Source organism: Dermacentor albipictus, chromosome 2 (assembly GCF_038994185.2).
Source record: "Dermacentor albipictus isolate Rhodes 1998 colony chromosome 2, USDA_Dalb.pri_finalv2, whole genome shotgun sequence".
Classification (NCBI taxonomy): domain Eukaryota; kingdom Metazoa; phylum Arthropoda; class Arachnida; order Ixodida; family Ixodidae; genus Dermacentor; species Dermacentor albipictus.
This window is the reverse complement of record NC_091822.1, coordinates 81784588-81810085: the sequence shown is the minus strand read 5'-3', so window position 1 is coordinate 81810085 and position 25498 is coordinate 81784588. Positions and strand designations below refer to the sequence as shown.

The 25498-nt window shown below is 48.7% G+C and overlaps 1 protein-coding gene across 1 annotated transcript; it reads right to left on the bottom strand.

Moving 5' to 3' along the window:
* LOC139055460 (uncharacterized) lies at positions 1 to 24177 on the bottom strand. Its single transcript, XM_070532945.1, has 7 exons — positions 24133 to 24177; positions 20118 to 20214; positions 18664 to 18899; positions 14639 to 14819; positions 13864 to 14007; positions 11587 to 11696; positions 1 to 803 (listed from the first exon to the last, which is right to left on the bottom strand). Exons 1-7 carry the CDS (start codon positions 24160 to 24162, stop codon positions 516 to 518), a joined length of 1086 nt encoding a protein of 361 aa, XP_070389046.1. The 5' UTR covers positions 24163 to 24177; the 3' UTR covers positions 1 to 515.
* Between the last annotated feature and the right edge of the window lie 1321 nt (positions 24178 to 25498).

The following is a 25498-nucleotide window of genomic DNA, read 5'->3' as shown; positions in this document are numbered from 1 at the left end:
GAGCACGCATGCTGCTTCTCGAGCGACATTGGTGCCGAGCAGTGCTGTACTTTGGCGCTACTCAGTTTGTACTTAGTTATTGCGCTTGTTTATCAATCAGTACCGCGCGGCAATGCCAGAAGACACCAACTAAACCAAGCTACCGAGCTTTCTTTGCTCTTCAATAAACGTGAACACGGTTCCACGGTTGTCGCGCACTTTGTAAAATTGGATCTGTGACGATACAACATATATCACTCGCTTGGTGGTGGGCAGCGCAGCGGCCATGCGGCTTGCAGCACTACCAGTGGTGCAGTGTATAACATTTTCGGGGGGTCTTTCGCACGTTCATAATAGTGTGGAGTGTCATTGTAATGTAGGCCTGCAACAAGCGCAGGTAACATATATATCTTAACACGTACGCTATCGATAGGTTACAAGAAAGTTGGGTTCGTTAAATTTTTCGTCTCGGTGCATTTCTCCCAAAATGTCCAGTCCGTGTTCGTAGGATGCGGCGGAGAGCACGTGCGAAGTCGCTACGACGCGGGCGACATGGGCACTTGTTCTTCTTCCGACTCCTTCTTCCTAATGGAGGAGAACAGGGGACCGCGATAGGCGCGCGACAATGAGCTCCTGGCCTGGCCGACGGGGCTTAGACCCCAGAGCTGGGCGTCGCCCTCTGGAGTCAGGGCCTCGGTCTGCATCTCTTCGCTGATGGTGCCCCGTTCGTTGTCCTCCAGGCTTGCAGTGTTGCGCCGCGGGGCCGCTACCGTGCTGCTCGGAATCTGCGGCGTCTCGACTTCCGTGCGGTCCTCCAACACCGCCTGTCCGAGTTGAGAGAATAACAGAGTGATTTCAGCATTCCTCACGAAACGTGATAGAAGACCTAAGTAAAAGCGCGTGAACACAGTCATGTAGATAGGTTATAATATGTGATTGATATAGCACGAAACCAAAAGTCAGTTGGAGGTGCATTCCACTATTCGGCCCGTAACTCTTTTCCTTCATAAAATTTTTTTGTTTAGTTGTGTGCTGATGAACTTGTGTCTCTTTGCTAGACGCATAGCGAGATAGAGTTTCCCATTAAACTATTCGTGATCAACAGTTTTCCAGCGTGTCAATCGCATTCAGGCAGAATTTTGAGGACACGCCGCACGTTGTCGCGTTAGTTATGGTGGTTCCGCTTTATAAACTCCACCAATATCCGGTCAGGAGCATTGCTTTTCTGTAGCGAGTTTCTCAGCACTCGCTCGAATATTCAAGAAGCTCTTCCAAAACAGCGAGTCCCGAAATTCAGCTTTTTCATCTTTTTGAGCATGCTCGCTGCACTAGACGGTGCGACACAGAGAAAGAGAGCTCGGCCGTTATGGCGCAGTTAGGCGTGTACTGAGTCTTGTTCGGACATGTTAGTGACGCTTTCTATGGGCCCCAACATTATTGTAACATATTTTGGTACTTTTTGGGCACGCTCGCTGCACTGGACGCTGTGACACACTTAGAGAAAGAGAGTGTTGGCGTTGTGGCGTAGTTAGGCGTGTACTGAATCTTATTGGGACATGTTTGTGATGCTTTCTATGGGCCCCTATATTTTTGTAACTCATTTTGTCTCCGCTCCGTATGGAGCGGCGGGCGAGGAGGACAAAGAGGCACCTTGAACGCCCCTTCTCCCTCGCCTCAGCCCGCTTCCTCGCGCTTACAGGAGAGGGCACACATCCGGGCCGCGTTCATCGCTAGCGTACGCGTGATCCTCGTTCGCCTTCTCCCCTTCACGCGCTTTAGAGACTAACCCCCGTATGCAGAAATGCAACTTAAGTTGAAGCCCATGCTTGACTTGATCCGAGTGACGCCTATCGGGAACGCGCCGAAGGAAACGCAGTGAGCGTCTTCGGCACGTTAACGCCAGGCGTCATCTAAATCAAGTCAAGCAGGTGCTTCGACTTAATTTGCATTTCTGCATACGGGGGTAAACCCCATGAGCGCGATTTTGGGCGCGACAGCGACGAGCGACGGCTTCGAGCGACGGATCGGGCTGCCGCTTGAACAGATCGCTGGGTCCTGCCGCGCGATCGCTCGGTTCTGCAAATCTAGAATTTGTCGCTCGTCACCCGGGAATGCTATGAGCGACTAGCAAATAGCGCGAAGCCGGAAGTGGGTGTACATCACTCAAGTACTACCGATTGTAGCACGGAACGAGCAAACGATTGAATTTTTATAGTGCAAGGATAAGAACCTACTAGAATACCTTCAGAAATATTTTATGCTGCTTTTTACACTAAAACACATGAATTTAAGTTAATAAAGCAAGCGTCATGCTAGTTTCAGCGCCTATATTGCTACCCTCACACCGGCAACACCGGGGAGACGTCGCTAGATGTCATGGCTCGCATGGGGTGCGACTTGTAGGAGACATGCGAACGCGACAGCCATCTCCATCGCGTCGCTTGTCGCTGTCGCGTACAAGATCGCTTGCTTGGGGTTTATACTTAACTGATACGGAACAACACTGTGACGGCGGCAGCAGAAATGCGCCTAAAATGTCCATATAATTGCTATTGCAATCAAATTCAGTCTTCTAAACTTAAAACAGGCTTGGCACCGTCTCGAGTGCGAATAATAGGCATTCTGCGAACGTCTAGTGCGGACTGGCTGGGAACTTGTGTTGTGGCTGCTTCTGTGTATACGTAGCGTACCACCGCGTCAGTTGAACCCGCGTTCTTTTGGAAACGCGTAGACGCTTGTTTATTTGTGCTTTTAAGTGCAGGAAGTAAGGCCGAGAATAGGGGTACGCTTTCCTCATATCTTATGCATGGTATTGTTTGGAATGAGTCGAACGGTTTCTATGCTATGTTTATAAAATCGCATCACTTTTCTTTATGCGTAATGTCAGCCATTGACCACTTTCACAGGTTTCGCGTCAACGCGGAGTTTTCCTACAAGGTCTAAATACCAAAATGACACACGCTTTTAATTTACTTTTTTTCAACTGATACCATCCTGTGGAGCTTCGTACGGGAACTGCTGCTGCTTAAAGGGAAGCTGAAACGGTTTTCAATTTCCATGAATTGCTGGGATTGGGAAGAACAGACCTAATAATTTACGGTTCCGAAATTGTCTTTTTCGTTTTGTTATTATAAGGGGCGGAAATCACTTTCTAAATCACCCCCGCGGACACGCCCCCATCGCTTCCCGGAGCGCCGGGTGAGGTGGTTGCCAGAGGAGAGAACCGGCGAGAGTGACGTCACTGGCGGGGACCGAGCTGCCGGACCGGCGTGCTGGCATGCGTTGGCATGCCTCTTACCGTCCTGCGCTTTACTGAACGGCGCTACGAGAGATTTGCCGCCGCCGCCGCTCACGTTTGTTTTGCGATTTTCGTAAACTGTTCTTTCCTTCTGTGCTGCGTGAGTGCCTACAGCCAAGGGCGCCCAACATGCCCTCGTTCTGTGCAGCATTCGGCTGCGCGAACACACGCGGGCGAGACGATGTGGTGTTTCACAGGTTCCCGAAGGACAAGAAGCTTGCGGCCCAGTGCGGTGAGGAGAGATAAGTTCGTGCCGACGAAATCAACTGTGCTGTGCTCGGACCACTTCAGTGATAGCCGGATAGCCTTACGACAAATGCGGAAACGCGTTGTTGCTAGCGTTGCTATATTCCGTTTCATACATCAGGTGCAACGCTGTGGAGGCTTGAGATACTTCTTGCAGTGGCTGCGTTCGCACTTAGAAAAAGTTCGGTGTTTCTTGACCCGATTTTTTTGAAAACTTTTCATATATAAGCTCAGTTCTGAATGAAAAAAAAGAATTTACCCATAGAAACAATCCGTGTACTTATACGGCTGCTAACACGTTCTTTTAAATAAATTTTCTTTTCGGCATTCTTTAATTGCAGCCCGTCGCGGCAGCTTCACGCGCTTGCTCGCGCGAGCAAATGCCGCTGGCACGCTGCGAACCATAGACGGAAACGCGCGCAGTAATACATTTTGGTAACCGGACTTCGTGCGTAGCTTCCACAGCGTTGAACCTGAGGTATGAAATGGAGTATAGGCTTGCCTAGTGACATTCGACGTACGGTTGCGGTTATCATGTTTACCACACGGTGGTGCTAAAACTGCCTAATATCTTTATGTCAACACTAGCATGGAGCGCGCATACCGATTCTTGATCGAGCCACAATATCAAAGTCGTCGAACCATATTCTGAATCTTGCACATATAATCCCCCTGACCATCTCGATCTGGATGTGTATGATAAGCAACTTCCATGACTGTACCTCGCAGCACTGCATGTGCGCGCTTTGAAACGTGGCACTTATGTTCGCGATCGTGTATCAACGCTCAGAAAACCACGGGACTTTAGACAAGCAGCGGCAAGGTGCTTGACATCGCAGAATTGTACCCGTGTTTACAATCTAATGAGAAGTTAGTACTTCGGCATTCTTCCAGCAGCAAGTTCCCAGTGACACTTTAGCGCATTTTTTCTCCCGTCATTGGAACGTGCAGCTACATGAAAAAAAAAAGCATACGTAACAGCTAAGATTTCCAACGCGCGAGAAGGTGCACACATCGCTCTCGCTTTTGGTGCGCTCAACATCGTCGTTGCCGCCATTGCCGCCATCGTTTTCCGTATCGGCGGTCGGTTCGAACATGTGCGGCGAAAATACAAGCTGTCCGAGACAGCGAGAACGTTCCATAATGCTTTCAACTCAGCTATGAAGCCAGAACAGAACAGCGTGCTACGCTCGGAAACGGCGGCGCCGACCGGCGACTGCCGCCATTGACGTCACAGTGGCTCCGACCAATCACGGGCAACAGCGGCGTTCGCGCGATACCCTGAGGCGCTGGTGCGCGTTTTCATGAAAAAACAGCCCCTTGCGCTTGTTTCCGCCCTTTTTGAACGAGATATTCGTGTTCAGGGGACTCTAAACTGTAGAATGCCGCAGAGAACTCATTTTTTTTTCGAAAAGTGTTTCAGCTTCCCTTTAAGCACGTGTTGCTAGAAGATTGGATAAACGGACAAAAAGCCCGGAACGAGCATTTATATAGAACAAAATACCTTTCTTCATTTCATACGCTGTCTTGCCCCTACTTTATGAAATTGCACCTTGCACAGATTCGATGGAGGCTTGTAAAGGTCGCTCGCAATCATATTTATTTTACTAAATAAAAAATTGATTCCGCACCAAGAGAGCACGCGGTTGAGGAGGAGATAAACTTTATTTGCTCTAATTGGTTAGAAATTAGCGGTGGCAGATGTGGTCGGCCGTCTTCACGGTCTTCTTCCCCATCTGCGCAGGGTCGGCGCCCCTATTCCAGGGCACCACTGAGCGTGGCTACTCGGTGAGCGTGCCTTAGTAGTCCATGCTGGACTTTCGGGTCACTGCTGGAGAGCACCCTCTCCCACTGCTCCGCACTCGGGTCTTTTATTTCAAGGAATTGTTGACTGTGAACGCATGCCCATGTAATGTGATATAAGGTGGGCTTGGCGCCGCACCAGGGGCAAATATATCTGTAGTGGGTGGGAAACATCTTGCCTAGTGTGTTTAGATTTGGGTATGTTCCTGTTTGCAGCCTCCTCCAAGCGGTTGCTTCATGCTGATTTAGGATGTTGTGGGGTGGAGGGTATTTGATTCGGACCCCCTTATAGTAATTCAGAATGTCTGAGTAGCTTGGGTTGACTGGTATGGGTTCCTCAGGGTCGGTGCTTGTGGCCGCTCGGTTTGTGTGCCCTCGAGCTCCCTTGTCCGCCCTTAGGTTCCCTTCTATTCCAGCGTGTCCCGGTACCCAGAAAATTGTATGCCAGACTTTGTTGTTAGCCCTGCAGGAGCGGAGGATGTGAAGCGCTCTGCATCCTATTCTGCCGTTCATGTTATTCCGAGACGTAGCTTGCGAGTCGGTGAGTATTGTTAAAGACCTTTCGGATCGGTAGCTCTCCACTGCCGCTAGAGCTACGGCTATTTCCTCAGCTTCTGTTACCGAGCAGTCCTTCATCGACGCGCTACTGACCTCTTTGTAGTCCGGGTTTATTACTATCGCAGCTGCCTTTACTATGCTTCTGCCTCTTTGCTTGGCGTATACTGCAGCGTCTGTGTATATATACTGTTGTGTTTTTTGTGGCCAGGTACTTTTCGACGTATTTCGCCCTTGCATCCCTTCGCGCCGTGTGGAGGTTTGGGTCCATGTTTTTGGGTAGGGGCTAACAGTGTATGTTTTCCGATATTCACCAGGAATCCCCTCCATTCTTTGGGGTTTCTTTGATTGATTCCGCGAAGCCTAGCCTTATTAGCAGTTCCTTTCCCGTTTTTGTCTGCTGGAGTCTCATGAGCTGTGTGATACTTTGGGCTTCTTTTAGTTCTTCGGAGGTGCTGCTTAAACCAAGTGCCATTACTTTCTCTATGTATTGTTCGGCAGGTGAAGTGCTGTTTTGTACGCTTTGCGTAAAATGGTGTCTGCTTCTTGTATTTCCTGTGTGGTGCAGTTGAAGTACGGGAGTGAGTATGCGACCCTGCTGACCACGAGGTTCCCAACCAGCTTAAGTGTGTCTCCTTCTTTCATCCCATATCCCTTTTGTGACACCCGCGTGATCATGCGTGCTATATGGGTTGTTGACTGCTTGAGTGTTTTCAGCGTGTGGGTGCAGCGCTGGTTGGATTGCACCCACATTCCAAGGATCCTGATTTGTTGGCTTTCCGGTATCGGCTGCCCCCTTAGCCGCATGTCAAGGCTTTCTTTGCTTTTCTTGCCCTGTGCAATTCTCAGAAGCTCGGATTTCTCCGTTGAGCACTCAAGGCCTCTTTCCCCGACGTATTCTTCCACGCAAGTGGCTGCTTCTTGCAGATAGCTTTCTTTTTGGCACAGCGAGCCTTTAGTGGCCCAGATGGTAATGTCATCTGCATACATGGCGTGTTGTATGCCATCGATTTTGCTTAGTTTATGCCCTAGGCCAATCATTGCGATGTTAAAGAGTATCGGAGAAAATACTAAACCTTGGGGTGTCCCCTTGTTTGGTGTGGGGAATTTTTGCGATCGGATCTCTCCCAAACCTGTTGCTGTTCTATTGGAGAGGAAGGATTTGACATATCCGTGTACTTTATTCCCGCAGTCTACGCTGTTAAGGCCTTCCAGGATTGCCGCGTGGCTAACATTGTCAAAAGCTCCTTTTATGGCTAGTGCCATTAAAAAGTGCTGTCCGTTGTATGGTATGTTGCTGAGAACCGCATGTTTAATGTGGAGAAGGACATCCTGTGTCGAAAGCTTGGATCGGAAACCGAACATACTATGGGGGTATAGCTCGTTTTCCTCAATGTAATGTTGTAGTCTTTTTGTTACTATCCTCTCATATAATTTGTCTAAGCACGATGTGAGGGAGATTGGCCTTAAGTTTGTTACCTGTAGCTTTTTGCCTGGTTTGGGGATCATTACAATCTCGGCGTGTTTCCATTCCTCTGGTAACGTTTCTGCAGCCCAGTGTTGGTTGAGGAAGGTTGAGTAGTAGAAGCAAATGCACATGCCACGCCACTCAGCGCAGTCGGCGTAAAGCGTTCCAGCCAGCGTCCAAAACGCGCACATTCATAACCGAAAGTGCGTTTCCGATATATCAGCCACTTGGTGCGCTACAATAAATTCGGCCACTGGGCTCTACGGGATGATGATGATGAAAAACGTTTATTTGCTCTATTTTGCAGTGATTTTCGCGGCATCAGATGGAGTCTTCCATCTTCTCTCCAGGGTCGGTTCCCCTAGTCCAAGGCTCCGCTGAGGGTAGCTGCCCTGCGTGCACGTCTTACTAGTCCTTGTTGGACTTTCAGGATGTCGCTGGACAGCATCCTCTCCCACTGTTCCGCACTCGGGTTTTATGCGAAGCATATTACGAGAGCTCAACCCAGCTCCTCAGGCGCGGCGGTGTCGCCATGAAATCACGTGACACCGTGACGTCACGACAGAGGAGAAGTGGCTTTGGCTCAACTCTTGCAAGACGGGCTGGGTGGGAATCGAACCAGGGTCTCCGGAGTGTGGGACGGAGACGCTACCACTGAGCCACGAGTACGATGCTTCAAAGCGGTACAAAAGCGCCTCTAGTGAATGCGGTGTTGCCTTAGAAACGAGCTGTTTCTAAGGCGTGCGTCTCTTGCTCAGGCGCACATTTCGTTGCCGCGCCGAACGCTGCTTTGCTCGACGCTCACCGCGTCCAATGCGGGGCGCGTAGTCGCTGCCCTGTAGCCCATTGTCTTACACCCCTTGGCGGGTCGACGGGAACGCTGTCGCGTTCCACTCTTGAAGGCGAAGCAGACTAACGCATGAGTTGTTTCTTCGTCTAGCCGAACCAAATATAGCCAAGCAACAGCAGTTCACCAGGCTAAACAGTGGTTCAACAACTAAAATAAAGGCTAGTATGCTTCGCATCCTGGGCTTAACCTTACCTAAGCCACAGCCATTTTTTAATATGGCTAGCCCTTCTGTTTTCTGGCAAGCCCATGTGGTATGGTATAGGGTTGGTTTGTCTCCACACCATGGGCACTTGCTCTCGTACTGCGTGGGGTAGATCTTGCTTAGTATGTTTAGGCACGGGAATGTTCCCGTTTGTAGCTGTCGCCATGCTACGGCGTCTTCTCTGTTTAGTTGTTTGTGAGGGGGCGGGTATTTTCGTCTGATGCCTCTGTAGTAATTTAGAATCTCTGAATAGCTTTGGGCTACCGGCTCGGGTTCCTCAGCGGGGTCGGGAATGTTGGATGCTCGGTTTGTTGCGTGCCCTCGAGCTATTCTATCGGCCTCCTGATTTCCCGTAATGTCGGTATGTCCCGGCACCCAAACTATCGTGTGTTTGGCCTGGTTGTTGACGGTTTTGCCACTTGAGCGGAGGATGCGGAGCGCGCTGTGGCTGATTCTGCCGTTTAGGTAGTTGCGGCATGCTGCTTGTGAATCTGTGAGTATGGTTAAGGGCCTGTTGGATCGGTAGCCCTCCGCTGCTGCTAGAGCCACGGCTGCCTCTTCGGCCTCAACTACCGTACAGTTCCGAATTGATGCGCTGGTGATTTCTTTTAGGTCCGAGTTGATCACCGTTGCGACTTTGCTTTTCTTGTGGTTTTTGTCCTGAGTGTAGGTAGCGGCGTCTACGTACACTGTGTCATGTCTAGTTGCCAGTGTTCTTTGTACATACTCTGCTCTTGCTTGTCTTCGTGCCATGTGTAGGTTCGGGTCCATATTGCTGGGTATCGGTGCTACTTTGATTGTGTTTCTGTATTCGTCCGGTATCGTCTCCGTGCTTTGTGTCTCCTTTATGGTAGCTTCACCGCCGTATCTACTCAGGAGTCTTCTGCCCGTTGCCGATAGCCTTAGTCTTTGCATTTGCGCGATTACCTGCGTTTCTTGGAGCTCCTCGAGACTGTTGTGTAGCCCCAGGGCCAGGAGTTTGTCGGTCGATGTTGACTGTGGTAGGTGGAGCGCCGTCTTGAGGGCTTTCCTCAGGATTGCGTCCGCTTGTTGCATTTCGTGCTTCGTACAGTGGTAGTACCGGAGGCTGTACGTCACTCTACTGACCACCAGGCTTCTGACCAGTTTGAGTGTGTCTGCTTCCTTCATGCCGTGTCTTTTCCGCGAGATACGGGAGTGTCCTCTCTTGTCGAATGTTTTTCTCTGTGGTTGTCGCCCTTAAACTGAATTATTCGAAGAGGTGGACATCATTTACACAATAATGAAAATGCGTATTTGACTGTCTTTTGACCAAATAATTATAAGTAATAACTTTTCGGGACATTCCGGTATTTAGGACTCGGAGCGCGAGAGTTCGCAAGACATTTCCATTTACAAAAAGAAAAATTGCCTCGTAACAGATTTGACGTACGTCCCCATGTTTTGCGACGAAATCCATCAGTGTCCCACTTAAATTTCTCCTACATTGCTTCAGAAAAACGACGTTAACAAGTGTATGAAGTGACAGTACATTTTGCCGCAATTTCGAACTTATCTCAAAACTGCTGCTAGCTTAAAAATTCGCTCGGAGTGAATGTGGCTAGAGTGCTCGCCGACTTGAATTCGTAAATCTCACTATGCGCCCAATAGCGACTAGTTCAAAATAAATGAAACTCTCTTAATTAGTCAATTATACATTTCAATTTCTCGCGCACGCAATTCTTGCCTCTTCGAGTAATTCCGCGCAGGTAGCAGAATGGCGTTATCTGAGAGAGTCGAAATCTGAAAACTCTGTTAGGAAAAAACACCAGTCATATTTACAAAATGATTACAAATTGTTTACAAAAACTGTTTACAAATTAAGGTGTCCCAACTATCATGCACCATGATAATATATGCAAATGCCCCGTAGCTAGACAGAACCAATGTAATGCTGTTTGCTGTCGCTTGGTAGTATTAAGGTTACTCTTGCATTCCGCCTAATTACATTAGTATTAATTAATTATTCAACTCAAATATTATAATTGTATGAAAACTGTCAATAATAAAATTGCAGAGAAACAAGAAAAACTCGCGATACAGCTTTGAGTTGCTCTATGCGCGCTACATAAAAGTGTTTTTCCGAGTGTGAAAGATGCCCGCGAATACTGTTACGTTCGACCGGTGGGGGCTTGCGATCTTCGGGGAAGCGACCGTCGGAAAGGCGCCACCATGCCAGCTGCGACGACTCGCTTTGAAGGACGAAATCTGCCTGGCCCGGTGAGATGACTCACATTGTGAAAACAACGATGCGCCAAGTCAAGAGCACATAGGCGCCACCATGGCTGCGGCGGCGACTCGTTTTGAAAGGACAACAATACGACAGTCCCCAGCCCGACCGCGCCATCATTTCTATGGGCGGGCGGCGGAGCAAGTTTTGTTAGTGTTTACGCCGTCACCGGCACGCTCTGTTTGGAGCAGAGGAGCTCCTCGAAGGTATTTTGTGGTGCCGTCTCACGCAGCTTAGAAGTCGTCAGTCAATGAACCGACGCGGCGGCCCCTGCCTGCGGAGACGACTCTGGTATAAAGAGGCGCCTGTTCGGGTCAAGCACCGCGTCTGCGAGAACCCACTCACCTTGGTGTGGTCAGTGCAACCTGTGCGGAAGTGAGTGCATAAACCCTCACCCTCAAAGGGGGGTCGGCTACGATAACTTTGGACGCTCCGTTTGGTCGAACGGCCGTTTTCCCTTACCTAGGGATCTAGGGAGGACAGAGTGTTTATAAGCAGCTGTTGCGCAGTTGCTGAGTGTGCATTCCTGTTTCAGTCACGCTAGACTGATGAAATGTAACGTTCTCATGTAGATACTGTAAATAAATCCAATATTCCTCGATCTCGTTGAAAACAAGTCTCTCCCTTCAACAGCGTCCTCAGCGCGGATGAGTTGGACAAGGGCATGGGCCAGCTACCATCTATTTCATGCCCAACCCCAACCATTGCAGTAGGCGCAAAATGCCTCGAGTGGCCAGTCGCACGGCAATTTGCAAACTTTTAAATCATGGTGCACGATTGTTGGTACATCCTGTAAATAAGGTCGTCCATAGGTAGCTCTGGAGGATAGCGTCACTTAGCACGTCTCATTCGTCCGTGTAGGTCACAGAACCTTCACACGACACATCTTAATTGTGCATGTAAGTGTCACACTGGCGGATGTCGCCTTATAGCTTGCCTGTTTCGACGAGAGGGCGCTCCGAATGCAGCAACAAAGGACGAGAAGCCACGTGACTGCGAACTGCACGGTTCCTATGGCGATCAGGACCAGGGAACTGAATGGCATCACTGCGCAAAGAGAAGGACGCGGGGTGTCTATTGCAGCCATCCAGAGTCGACTTCGGTTCAACTCGGTGGCATGCACAATTCTAGAGCAACGAAATCTCGCGAGTACAGCCATTCGCGGAAAGTTGCGTAAATATTTGCAGAGAAGGCTTAGGAGCGAAGCTTTCGCACAAAAACACGATAACTAAATATGTTTGACATCGCACATGGCAGTTGAGATCGCTTTGGGCTGGTTAGTGAATACATAATGAGAGGTTAATAGCGCGCGAACAGGACACCGACAGGGAAGGCGAGAGACTTACACGAGCGCTTGTGTGTCTCGCCCTCTTTTGTCTATGTCTAGCTTTTGCGCGATTATTCTGTCGCATATGGAAGGTTAGCGCTGAGCATACTCAATTATCAATAAATTATTACTTTAAGTCGTCAGGGACCATGAGGCTGCACTGAGCGAACGCGGATGGCTACTAAAGATTTCGACTAACTTGTCCACATGATTAGTTTCAGTTGGTTATGGAGTGAACTGAAGAGCGAACATCTCGAATATGCTGCGGTCGGCGAGAAGCAGTAGACGAATAGGCCCAGCCGTGCCGCGGCCGTCACCCACGACATTAGTTCCAGTTTCCCGCCCGCCAACAATGCCACCGAATTTAGAAGGGCCCTGAAGTAAATATACATACCGAAGCAGCTTTCGGCACCTCCCTGCCCCATATATTTTTTAAAATTTAAGGTTTCTTTCATTGCAGTCTATCGTTTAGCCCTTGGGAAAAGGCACAGTTTGTTCCAAAACGTTATTTTCCAGGCAACGTTTAATTTTGGTAGTTGGTAGTGAATACGCATCGCGCAAGGACGATAGCGGGTAAACAACAAGTGTGAAAACTATACCTATATAGGCCTGAGGAAGGCAAACACAGACAAGGTTGTACAAGTATGATGTTATTTAAATACTCAGTTATTCTTATATGTGTTCTACTTTAATGACTTACCCGCCGTGGTTGCTCAGTGGCTATGGTGTTGGGCTGCTGAGCACGAGGTCGCGGGATCGAATCCCGGCCATGGCGGCCGCATTTCGATGGGGGCGAAATGCGAAAACACCCGTGTGCTTAGATTTAGGTGCACGTTAAAGAACCCCAGGTGGTCAAAATTTCCGGAGTCCTCCACTACGGCGTGCCTCATAATCAGAAAGTGGTTTTGGCACGTAAAACCCCAAATATTATTATTATTATTATTTAATGACTTTTTCAATTCTTGTTGCCATCATGCTACGATCTTAGGCTTTATTTCACCGCTGACTCATAATAACTTGTACCGTAGTGTTGTGTTGTGGGTCCAAGCCGACATTTCATGACTAGCCGTCTTAAACTGCAGATGATGTCTGATAATACCGACGAAATTCAAAAATCAAAGTGTAGCTATTGCGTTCAAAATAACGGAGTGTGGTTTACCAGTAGCTCTCTCCATTATTGTTGACAGAAAATTACTATTGGTGAACCACTAGCGCATAAAACATGTGCGTTGGATGGGCAAAAAAAGTCTGACTTTTGTTAACGGCCGGTCATCTTTGTCCAAATTGTACAGCGCTTTATATTGAGCAACGCAAAGAACGCGCCAACCACTTGGGTCCCAGCGAAATATAAGCAGAGTTAGGGTATCGCAAGCCACATGCGTCTCGCATTGTAAAGCTCGTAGCTATCGTGATTACCGAACATCCGTTTGCACACGAACCATTCTTTCGTGTAAAAGACTGCAAGCCCGACCCGAGATTTCAAAATAATAAAAAAAAACATCGCTTTCTTTCTTCAATTTCCTATTATGTTCGAAGTTGCCAAGTGACATTGTTGGAGGTGACAGCCACCGGACACGACGCACATTTACATGCGAGAGCCATGCGGCTAACGTCGCCGAGGTAGACACAAAAAAAAAAAACAAGAGGGGCAGCGCACAAAAACACAATACAAAGAACAGAGTGGACCGGCATTGGTGCCGTCTATTCTCTTTATCTTGCGTCGTGTGTTTTTTACGCTGCCCCCGATAGTTCAACTATCGACAATACTGACCCCTTGACTATATCGAGGTTTTGAATATTTGAGTCTCCAATTGCGGCCGCTCAACGGATAACCTATAGCACTGCGAACAGAGGCCAGCGCGTTTCCGCAATGAAGCCGATGCTCACAGCACATGGAGTTGCCCAGCTGCTCTTCGTCGCTGTTGTCGCCGCAGTTGTTGATGTTGTCGCACTGGTAGTGCTTGTAGATGCAGCGCCCGCCGGCCACGCACTGGAACTCGTGCGGCGCGCAGCCGCCGTCACGTGACGAGGCTGAGGCGGGAAAACGAGCTGTGTCGGTAAGCGGGACACGACGAGTTGTGCGCGGAGGTAAGCGTATATTTAACACGAGGCTCCAAAACTTGATTTTTTTTAAGGATTAGAGACGCCCTTTGCGTCTTGACGAGGGAAAGCTACATAAAACGCGCTATATGTCGGCGCAGACTGAAATGCCGAACGTGAAGAAATAATTCAAAACCCAGCTTACGCGTCTTCATACAGGACGGCGGAATGAGCTATTGCTGCCTCGCAGGTGGCTAAACTGCTATACGTCCCGTAGCTACAAAACTGAGATTTCGGTATTAGACCACGTGAACGGCACACCCATTGCCGAATGCGGGAAAGCAGACACGCTTTCACTAATTTTGACTTTACCGCAAATTAATTTCTTTTGTCCTTTGCCCTGGGCATTAACACACAGATTTTCCTACTTCTGCACGTGGTCTTCGACATTGTAAAAACTTTCTCCCTTTTCGCACGTAGCTGCCTCAACAGGGCTAACTTGCAAGACAGCGGTAGCGTATCTGCTACTACATGTCGCAATTAAGTCAACCGCAGTACCACATCACGACGACCGTTCAACGGCGACCGCCCACCAAGTTGCGGCAGCATGCCGGCAACGAACCTTCGGTGAAGCTGGTGACGACCACGGCGAGGGTGTAGCCGTCGAAGAACGTCGACAGCGGCGTGCGCGAGTGAAGCCTGAGCTGCAGCGACTGCGACGTGGCGAAGTAGCGGTACTCGTCGGCACGCACGCGACCGCAGCGCTCGTCCTTGTCGCTCGGGATGTGGAACTTGGTCACGATCTGCGCGACCCAGGACCGTGTTTGCTTGGAACGCCCAAGTGCGTTCATGCTCAGTTTTCATTCCTCAAAAGACTAATTTTCGGGGATCTTACATAAGAGGCGGCAGGCGGTAAATGCACTGTCGACCGACCGACAGTGCAACTACACGCGGGTAAGGGATACGTAATGAAAATTGAAGGCACGTAGTGCAAATATGTGAAGAAGGGTTAAGCTAAGCAAGAAGAAATTGCCCGAAAGTTTAAGATTGCGAGAATGCTGGTAGCGAGCCCATGGCTGTCTGCTTCTGTTCTTAATACGAATGTTCTGCACTCTAAATAAAGTGCAGCGGTGTGGCGGAACAGCCCATGATAATTTCATCCTTGAGTTCCCAATGATTCTTGCAGGGTCGTGCGAAAAATTAAGTGTACCTCAACGAGGCATAAATTACGCTTGGAATCATAAGAACGAAGTTAAGAATGAAGTCGTCTATGCTACCTCTTTAGAAGTTTGTAAACGACATAATCAATTCATTTCGTGCCTCTCTAAGTTATGGAAAAAAGTTGTGGTCATTGTCAGCTAAGGTATTGATACGCATGCAGTGGCGTAGCTAGGTGGTCTTGCACCCGGGGCCCATAGGTCTTCTGTCACCCCTCCCCCCCCCCCCCCCCCTAACCGGGTGTTGTCGAGGAAGGCGAGGATGTCGACAATTTCCGGGTTTCAGCACCACTACAGCCACCTTGGATACCGCGCACGTCCCCGGGTTCCCCTTTCCTTCGCTTTCTTTCCCAGAGATCGCGAATGCAGCAGGTATACACGCTGTTTTTTTCTGCGCCAAATAACACACGTTGCTGCACTGATAACTTGTGATAAGCGCATGTGCACATCTTCTGTCAGACTGTAAGGCTTGGCAGCCAATACAAATGCGGCATCGTGGAAAATATGGCTCACGTCACAGGTAACAAAAATTATCTTTATAAAGTTTTAATTACCAATGTCAGCGGCAATATTGCATTTGCAAAACTGAAGCCCGACATTCATATCTTGCCCTACAACAACTCCATAAAATCGTCGTAGGTACTATGGCGCGCAGTATTTTGGCTGTGGGCAGCCCTGAACGAAAACGAAAATTAAATTGTGTGTCAGTGACGCTGATCTCCCCACTTTATCAGAAAATTCCACCTGCCTTCCTGCGGCGCGGGCGCCAATTCTATGACAATTTCGAGTTCTCTTTATTCTGATCAATAAAGCCTTGTTTTTATTTGCTGCCATACGGACAAACGTGATTATCCGAGCTGCGGTACCACCCTAAAATTGGGTACAGAATAGAGCACGCATCGCGTCGATTCTTGGCGTCACCATAAAAAAAATGGCTGTGGCTTAGGTAAGGTTAAGCCCAGGATGCGAAGCATACTAGCCTTTATTTTAGTTGTTGAACCACTGTTTAGCCTGGTGAACTGCTGTTGCTTGGCTATATTTGGTTCGGCTAGACGAAGAAACAACTCATGCGTTAGTCTGCTTCGCCTTCAAGAGTGGAACGCGACAGCGTTCCCGTCGACCCGCCAAGGGGTGTAAGACAATGGGCTACAGGGCAGCGACTACGCGCCCCGCATTGGACGCGGTGAGCGTCGAGCAAAGCAGCGTTCGGCGCGGCAACGAAATGTGCGCCTGAGCAAGAGACGCACGCCTTAGAAACAGCTCGTCTCTAAGGCAACACTGCATTCACTAGAGGCGCTTTTGTACCGCTTTGAAGCATCGTACTCGTGGCTCAGTGGTAGCGTCTCCGTCCCACACTTCGGAGACCCTGGTTCGATTCCCACCCAGCCCGTCTTGCAAGAGTTGAGCCAAAGCCACGTCTCCTCTGTCGTGACGTCACGGTGTCACGTGGTTTCATGGCGACACCGCCGCGCCTGAGGAGCTGGGTTGAGCTCTCGTAATATGCTTCGCATAAAAAAAAAATGAAGGCCGCGGTGAAGCCAGTGCCAGCGAAAGCTTGAACTACTATTGATCTGCATTCGCAATGGAGATGATTGAGGGATCAACGTCACTCGTCCACTATTTATTATTTCTGTCGCTGCTGCCATACTGGGCGCCGCCCGCAGTGCCAAAGTACTGTAGGCTGTAGCACCCAAAACGATTTTGTTTAAGAAGTTTTTTTTTTAGTTAATATGACTGTGAGTCCTCGATTCTCGAAATGAAGTGCTTTCTCTATAAGTACTAATTAAAAGATTATTAAGGATATGGTTATAACTTATCTGTCATATTTTTCACGCTACAGAGTTCCTAGTAATCACAAAGACACAAAACGTCATAGAATATCGGGAAATATTATTACAAAATTAATCTTTTTTTAAATAAAATTGCGGGTAGCTGACACAGACACTGTACTTGTGACATGAAGTCACACACCAACAAAATGATAATGAAACGGTTAGCTAGGACTAGGAAAAATATCTTTTATTGAACACCGAGAAACTGATAAAGAACGAATACAACGATTCAAAATTTATAAATAGAACATTGTATACATATGGCCGATACACAAGCCATGTTGGGACATCGAGCCTTTCGCCCTAATGTAATGACCGGTAAGGGCACATTTCCTTCAGAAGTTCTTGTTCCGACACTTCGGTACTGCAAACTCATTAATTAGAGTAGTAAAATTTATACATTTTACGTGTTCTTTCTCTATGGTCAGTATCGCCAAGTTTGACAGCATTTCATCACTCATCGTGAAGCGCAGAGACATCTTTATCAGCTTTAACTTGGAAAAGTTCCTTTCGCAGGATGCAACTGACACGCTGATCGTGAGGACCAAGCGAAAGGTAACAGTAAGTAAGAAGTTCCATTTGGCGATAAATTCCAAGAACTCCAGGCACCGAGTCTGAAGACGATCCAGTGAATCCCATTCGCGACTTTTCATGGCCGCACTTATGCAATGTCGCTCTCAACGAACGCTTCGCCGTAAACGCGAACGCCGGGCGCACTCGTTGAACGCCCTCTCGCTGCTGTCCTTGGTCGTCTTCGCTGCGCGTGAACGAAAGAGGGACGCAAGACCCTCAACGCCTTACGCCTGACTGTATGTTTAGCGACGCCTGCTCCCAGCATGAACGCATGGCACGAGCGCACCACACATGAAACGTTCCGCTAAGGCGAGTAGTTCAGTGACCATTTTAATTTTTTAGGCCGCACATTCGTGCAATTATTTCGTGGGGTGTTGATAGAGCTGCAGCCGACAATTCTGCGGCGCAACGCGTCGGGTACATGAGCTCGGGCTACTAGATACCGGAGCATTCTTTGCCATTTGCGCCCAGTCAAGCCCCGGCGGAAAGAGGGGTGTCTTCAGACGTATATGACACCCCCCCACCATTGGCCCCTAGCACTCGGGGCCCACGGCCCCCCTGCCCCCCCCTGTTGCTACGCCACTGTACGCATGAAAGACTGAATTTCCATCATGTGTAGCTTAACGTATGCCAAAGTTGGAATTTGTTATATTGTGTGTCCGGCAGCTCCAAAGGGAATATGACGCAGGCGTTGTTTCATTCCCCAAACGATTTGTGTCCGTGTGTGATAACCTTAGTCTATGCGTTGGCATCAGTTATTCAACTTGGTGTAGTCCACCAAAAGAAATACCTTACACTTGCATTCCGACACTAGTGCATGGTTGGCATATCTCCGAACTTCGCAAACACCTAAGTGTGCTGGAAAGTGAGCGTAGTATAGAAAGCTACAAAATTCTCAGTATATGGAATCACGGACAAAATAAGCCCAAACCATACTGGCCGCACCATTAAGGCCCTTCATAGCGCTCTTTTCACGAGAGAAATTGTGGCGCACGCTAACACGCGCGCGCAGACGTCAAACGTACGTTGACGTAGTCGATGCAGGATCGGTTCAGCACACCCGAGCGCAGGTTCATCTCGACGAGGGACACGATCAGACCCGCCGTCCCCTTGGTGGACAGGTCGATGGAGCAGCCGTCCTTGATGCTGCCACGCATGTCGCGGAACTGCGTCGCCGTCACGATGGCCGCGGACTTGCTCTGCGACGTGTTGCGCAGGTCCTTCTTGTTCTCTTTGTTGTCGCAGAAGTCGTTCAGCGACACTGCAGCGTGAACGAACAAGCGAACGACCCCACGGTCAACGCCACGTGGGGCTCGTCGTTGGAAAGCAGACTATACGCTTAAACAGAAACAGGAATACAGATGACTTTTTTCCCACTATTCCTGCGTGGGTAAATAGTCACCGCTTTCCAATGGTGAGCTTCAACGACCATGCCATTCTTCAAGCTTTGCCAAGCTGTGCATGAACTTGCTTTGCACCCCATATATGTACACGGAAGCACGTTGTTCAACGTCCTTGAGCAAAGATATAAACAAGTACGAAAGAGAGCACCAGCTACATTTCAGCCCATGCAGGCTTACAGCTAATTTAAATACAAAGGAGGAGGTAAATAGACGTCAAAATCATTTAGGAGGAGAAGAAACAAAATCTTAAATATATATACGGCAAAAGAACACAATTAAAACACGTACACTTCAAGTCTGATGCAGTGAGACACCGAACTGCAGGGAGAACCGTAAGAACAATCAAAGTAGGAGTGTTTTTTTTCCTCAATAATAATTATTCATGAACATGGAGGCCCGTTCCATCCCATTTCATGCATATACTGCAAGAGATATTCATGAAATGCACTGTGTATAAGCAATTAGTCACAGTCTTCACGTTGGTCCCTCATTGACTTTACATAGATAAGCACACTTGCGCAGACTGTCTTTGCCTCATACGGCGCGCCCTAAGTAGATTGTGCGAGATGAGATGGTGACGTAAGTGCCTGAACAGCTAATGCACATGATGAAGGCTTAAAAGGGACTGAATGATCATGAACAGACGGTAGCACGAAGTGACAGAACACGATGTATGGGGAATATCAGGCTATTCGGGCGTCTAAATGGAGCGCAGTATAAAACAAAGTGTACAATGACTATACTATGTAAACTTCAAGCGACCTATCATCGAGTGCAAACTAAGTATTGATGCCATAAACAAGCAGATCACACATTATTCAGACCGTGTCGAACGCTGCTTGTCATTAAGGATTAAAAAAGGTTCATTGGTACGGGAGCTTTAATACCAGTGAGTGCTGAAGACAGGGAAGAATCAATGCACAATCAGTACAAGATATAAATCCTGTGTTATATGGCCGAGGGTGACAGGCTCCAGTGTGCGATCATCAATGCATACGCGTACCTAAGTGCGCATGTACTGAGCAGCTTTCCTTTCAGACCAGTCATTCCGCTAGAGGTAGGTGACAGTCACTCACCGATTTCGTAGTAGTTGGGATTCACTGTCCAGGCGAATGCTTCGGCCAAAGGAAGAGCGAGAGCAGTGACCAACACCAGCGGGCTCATGATCTTCTTCTTCCTTTCACGAAGAGGCGCGTGGCCGCGAGGTGCAGTGGTGATGATGACAGACACGTCATTTAGGAGCGTAAATGAAAGATGTAATAAAACATTAACAAGTAAATGATGAAATCAGGATGCCCGAAAATTCCGCTCTTAACCGTTCGCTTTCCCTTACTTAGCTTGTGGTGGCTGGTCGAAAATCGCGGCGGCGTGCAACGGAAGGTTAAAAATGCAGCTAAAACGGATCCCTATAACGTAAAGCTACTCCGATCTGTTTTAATTCCAATCACCTGACGTCATATTTACGCAACCACTGACGCAAGTATAGGGCGGTAATCCGCAGCGTTGTACGAAAAGTGCAATCAAGCGCACTTTTCATTTACATGATGTCAATTTCTTTTGCTTTCAAAGTGAATAGCGCTGGCTACATTGAGCAGTTCTTATTTAATTGGCTGAGAAGAGACGAGGGGCTTGAGTTTCGGTAGGGCCGAGCCATCAGAGTAAATGTAGATAACCGGACGATGATGGTGGCACTGGCGTCTGCGATTGGTCTGCTTCCCTTTCTTAAGCTTGCGGTGCCTGGTCGAAAATTGTCGAGGCGTCCAGTGGAAGGTTAAAAATGCAGCTGAAACGGATGCTCAGCAAAGAAGAGCTGGCATAGAGATGTCGTATACGTGCCGAAAGGTCTCGATAGCGTTATACTGCCACGAAAATTTCTTGTAAAATGCAAATAAATCCATGCTTCCCGGCAGCTCCGAGTAGCCAGTGTCACAGCGATGTGCGGGCAACCATTTTTTATTCCTTTCGGAACGGGCAGCCTCCGGTTATATGGAAAAAAAATTGCTTTGTTCGGCTTATAGATGCGTCTTTAACGCGTGCGCATCACTTTGACGCAGTGAGTTTTCGCGGTATTGTGACGTCGTGTGACAGAAAAGCGCAGAGGGTAGGGGGGGGGGAGGTCGAAATTTTTTTGACAAATCGTAGAGGGTTGATTGTAGAATTAGAATAGAAAAGCTTGGAATAGCTTTGCGTTAGAGCGCCCCACCTAGACGAATGGCTCATGTTGTGGTCGAGTCCCCTCTGATGTAACAGTCTTCTGAAATATCTTGGGGACGGGCATTTCACGTTTTTATCGGTCCAAGATCACACTACGGTAATTAATGGGTAACGCGAATGTTGAAGCGGTGGCTGTGTTGTGAGTGCAAATAATATTCTGGAGACATGTTCAGTTTTAACGGTTTTGTTTATTCGGGTTTGCAGACCAAACGCAGACACGAAGAACACAACCGTAATATCGAGAAATCGCTGTCGGCCACTCCGAGAATTGCGTCACCTGGTGATATGCAGAGGCACGGCAGGGAGATCACTCTAGAACCACAAGCAGACGCTCACCGAGCAGTTGTAACCGAAAGGGTTGTCTAGAAACAACATGGCGAATGGCTTGGATGCAGCCTCTGTTTTCACTGTTGTCTTTGCTTGCTGATTCCATCGCCTCACTTCTGCCTCGAGGGCTTACACCGCAGGGTCCCGCAGGGTCCTGCGGGTCCTACACCGCAGGGTCCTGCCATCTAACACACTTTGTTTTAGGTTCTGCTACTCGGCTGGAAATCGCTGGGAGAATCGCTGGGAATCACTGGGCGCGAATCGGCTGGCAGATAGACGCGAGGGCCTAGCAGTTCCGAGACTTGAATTGCTGGGCCCTCGCGTCTATCTCCCATCCGATGAGTCCCTTCGTTTAAGTCGCCTTGCTTCAAAAACCTGCATCATCACTGTAGCTCCCATCAGATAATATATTCGGTTCTATACTTCGAACGTAACACGTTTATATGTGAAAGCAGGTTTAATGTTTACCGTGTGAGACGGCAGCGTGAACCAATGAGGCTGCTATGAAGCAGGCAACCACTGAGGACATAATGGCTTCCCCAAGACACTGGCACAAGCTCAGAAGCACCACTGAGCACAATGGACATTTCGAAGACCTTCGCTCATTCGATGCATCTGCGTGGATAGTAAGCGAGTCCTGAAATGGCACCGATGTGACCAGGAAAAAGCTCATGGTTTAAATCCGGTACTGGAGTGGCCAGAAATCTTGCAAAGCTGAGAGGAAACCTTGCCAGTGAAGTAATGGTCTTGGTGATGCAAAAGAATTTCAGTTTGTTTATTCCCCGATGCGGATTGCGTATGTCAGCTGCGGGAGATCGGGCAAGAAACAAAACAGCAATACGCACTAGACAACGGGAGACCAATCTCATGTCAGTTTGCCGTTAGTAATTTAGCGTCGCGTTTCCACACTGAGGAATGAGAGAGAAAAAAGAATCGGCGAATATGGCGCTTATGAGCGAATCACTCTTGCTTGCACAAATGGTAATACAATTACTATGTAAGTCTAAGGCTAATGCCACAAATACAGCGCAATATTTAGGCAAACGTATCGCGATTAGGAAAATGTAATGTATTGAAGCAATTGTCTCGATACAGATGCGGTCGCCGTTTCAACGCTCTCCCCCGCTTACCCCAATTCCAGAGACACAACTGTACACTTGCTTTATATGTAAAGCGTCGTCATAGAGGCCAGTGTTCGTGTTCACCGATGCCATTTAAAATAGTACTCGTCGTACCATGAGGTCAGAGGATGGTGTTGACTTTGCACAAAGCTGAAAAGCGGTGTCTGCATCGACAAATACGAGACGTAACGAGAAATATTCGAAGTGTCGATTGTTCTGGCGAAAACACGATCAGTCTCTCCACCAGTTTTTAACGTGGGGAGGGATGACTGGCTGAGGTGACAGCTGATGACACGCACAGCGAAGGCGCCTTTCATGAAGATCGGTAACTACCGCCTTCCAGTCTTTCGTAAGTCTCACAGTACCTTCTGCTGGCGCATATCATCAGGTGACATGGAAAACCCTCAGAATCTTACGCCATGGCCGCATGCTTTAACTCGCCTGCGTGGCGATCCAAATCACCTTCAGGCACCCAGATCCCGTACCGTCAATACAGCTTGTTGTGAAAGAAAAAGTCAAGTCAGACCTTCAAACCTGCCTTGCGCACCACGCTTTTGTCGTATACTGGCTTCAAAACTTGTACCTTCTTCAGGTGTACATGAACGGACGGGTTGTGAGAGACGTCGCACTTACCACTCGTTACAAGTTCGTAAATATCTACCGGCACGCTGAAGATTGCCAGACGATGCCAAACTGCGTGCCGTGTATGAGGCTCTTCGATACGTATGAATGGAATTCGAAGGGAACCAAACATTCGCTTAAATCCTTCAGTGGAAGTACGCAGGGCGATCGGGGTACGAGAAACTTCGAGGCACGCTGTTCCTCTTCAACGTTCCCTTGCACCTAGAGCTAGCCACGAAGCGTGACACGTCTTCGTTGGGGAAGACTTCACTCAATATAAAGTTGTGGCACTTCAACATCGACGATATATCCGATTGGAGCCATAGTCCTATCACAGACGCTGCGTAGCAAACCAAACTCGTCGCGCATATTTTAGGTGTACGTTTGGGCTGCTTGGTGAAATACTATCGTGGGCGTACAAGACAAAGGTTGAGCGAGGACGTATACAACACGATGACGTCCTTGCCTAGTCTACGTGAAAGGATCATGGCATGCTCGTCCTTACCTTGTCTACGACCTCGTTCAACTTTTTGCGATGCACCCCCCTGATGCGCTCATGGTAGTTGTCGGATTTAGAAGTACCATTGTTGCTAGTCTGCGAGAACCCGTGTTTTCTATCGCGTCCCTGTTCGTTTGCGCTATTCTTCCTTGAGTGATTGTCGGAGTGCGTGTTCGCGCTGTTCTCTCAACGTCGCCACCCGTTGCCCATTCGCCTCGCGTTTGTGCGAAAGGGGCTCGTCAACCCCCTCGTTGCACACGGCCGCCAAGTGTCGCTATTCCGCCTTGCGTTTCTAGATGTAAGGCTCACCACATTCCTAGATGCTTGGCAGCCAAGCATCGTTGATCCACATGTCGTTTACGAGCCAGCAAACTCCCGCGTTCTGCACCATGCTGCGCAGCGTAACGAAGGCGTTCTTCTTCCGCAGTTGAAATGATGGCGATGATGATGATAGTGATGGCTATTTCCTTAAGGAAATAAAATGAAATGAAAATGTTCTGCCAACTCTTCTTTGCTGAAGATCCGTTTTAGCGTCACTCTTAAGCTTCCGTTGCATGCCGCCGCGATTGTCGACGAGCCACCGCAAGCTAAGAGAAAGCGGACCAATCGCAGACGCCGGCACCACCCACCCTTTTCATCCGGTTATCGATATTCAGTGCAGTGGCTCGGCCCCATCGAATCCCTCTCCACTTGAACATGCTCCTCACCTCTTGTGAGCCAATCAGATAAGACAAGCCGCTCAGTGCAGGCAATGTTATTCGTTTTTCAAGCAAACAAAAGTGACCTGCTATGAACGAGGGGAGCATTTCATTGGTTTGTTCAGACAACCCTGCAGATAACCGCCCGATGCTTGCGTCGGCGGTTACGCAAATTTGACGTCAGGAGATTGGAATAAAAACATACTGGAATAGCTTTACGTTATACGGCCCCAGTTCACGTTGTGCCGCCTTCCACAGCAGCTCGTGTCGCCGCAACGCAATGGCGCCAAGACGACCGCAGCCGCATAGTGAAGAACGGAAACGCAGAAATGCAGAATATCAGCCTCAATACAGATTACGCCAGAAACAATTCAGCGAGGTAGCGCATAGCGGGGAGCTACAGGAACACGAATGAACATTGCGTCTACGCGCCTCTTCTACGTCGTCTCGTGCAGCTCTCACTTAACAGTTCGGTGTTGCAACCACGCTTCTCCTGTTCACAATTATTTCGCGGTCGTTCTCGCAATTATACTGAACACACCAGCATAAGACCACGAAACACCACGTCATTACTACAACATGCTTACGCGTCATTCAGATAACTTCCAAAGGAGGTTCTGCGTGGAAGTTTGTACAATGGTTCTAATTAAGCAAAATATGTTAAGTTTCGCCACACATTACAGTTTACATGCCTCCAAGGGTGCGATCTTGTACGCGTTCCAAACTCGAACGGAGGCGGTCCGTTCTTTCCGTCGCGAAAGTGGCGGTCCGTTCCGTTGCGTTCATCCGATAGCAGACAACACGGAATGATTGACAGCAGATATCACTTCTCAATTGACGTCATGGCGTTCTTCACCGTTCAAACTGACCAACCGTGTGCGGCTCGGTGGAACGGACCGCCTCCGTTCTATTTTGGAACGCGTACAAGATCGCACCCCAATTGCCCCCGAATTCTAACTCGGTGCCTTGTCCTGCTC

What these genes read in the sequence shown, in the direction of transcription:
- LOC139055460 (XM_070532945.1), bottom strand. Translation starts at nt 24,162, where the DNA reads ATGCTTGGCTGCCAAGCATCTAGGAATGTG. An exon ending in GCCAAGCATCTAGGAATGTG is followed by an intron (nt 20,215 to 24,132) that starts GTGAGCCTTACA and finishes CGTGAAAGGAAG; the next exon opens with AAGAAGATCATGAGCCCGCT. An exon ending in CCTGCATCGACTACGTCAAC is followed by an intron (nt 14,820 to 18,663) that starts GTACGTTTGACG and finishes TGGGTCGCGCAG; the next exon opens with ATCGTGACCAAGTTCCACAT.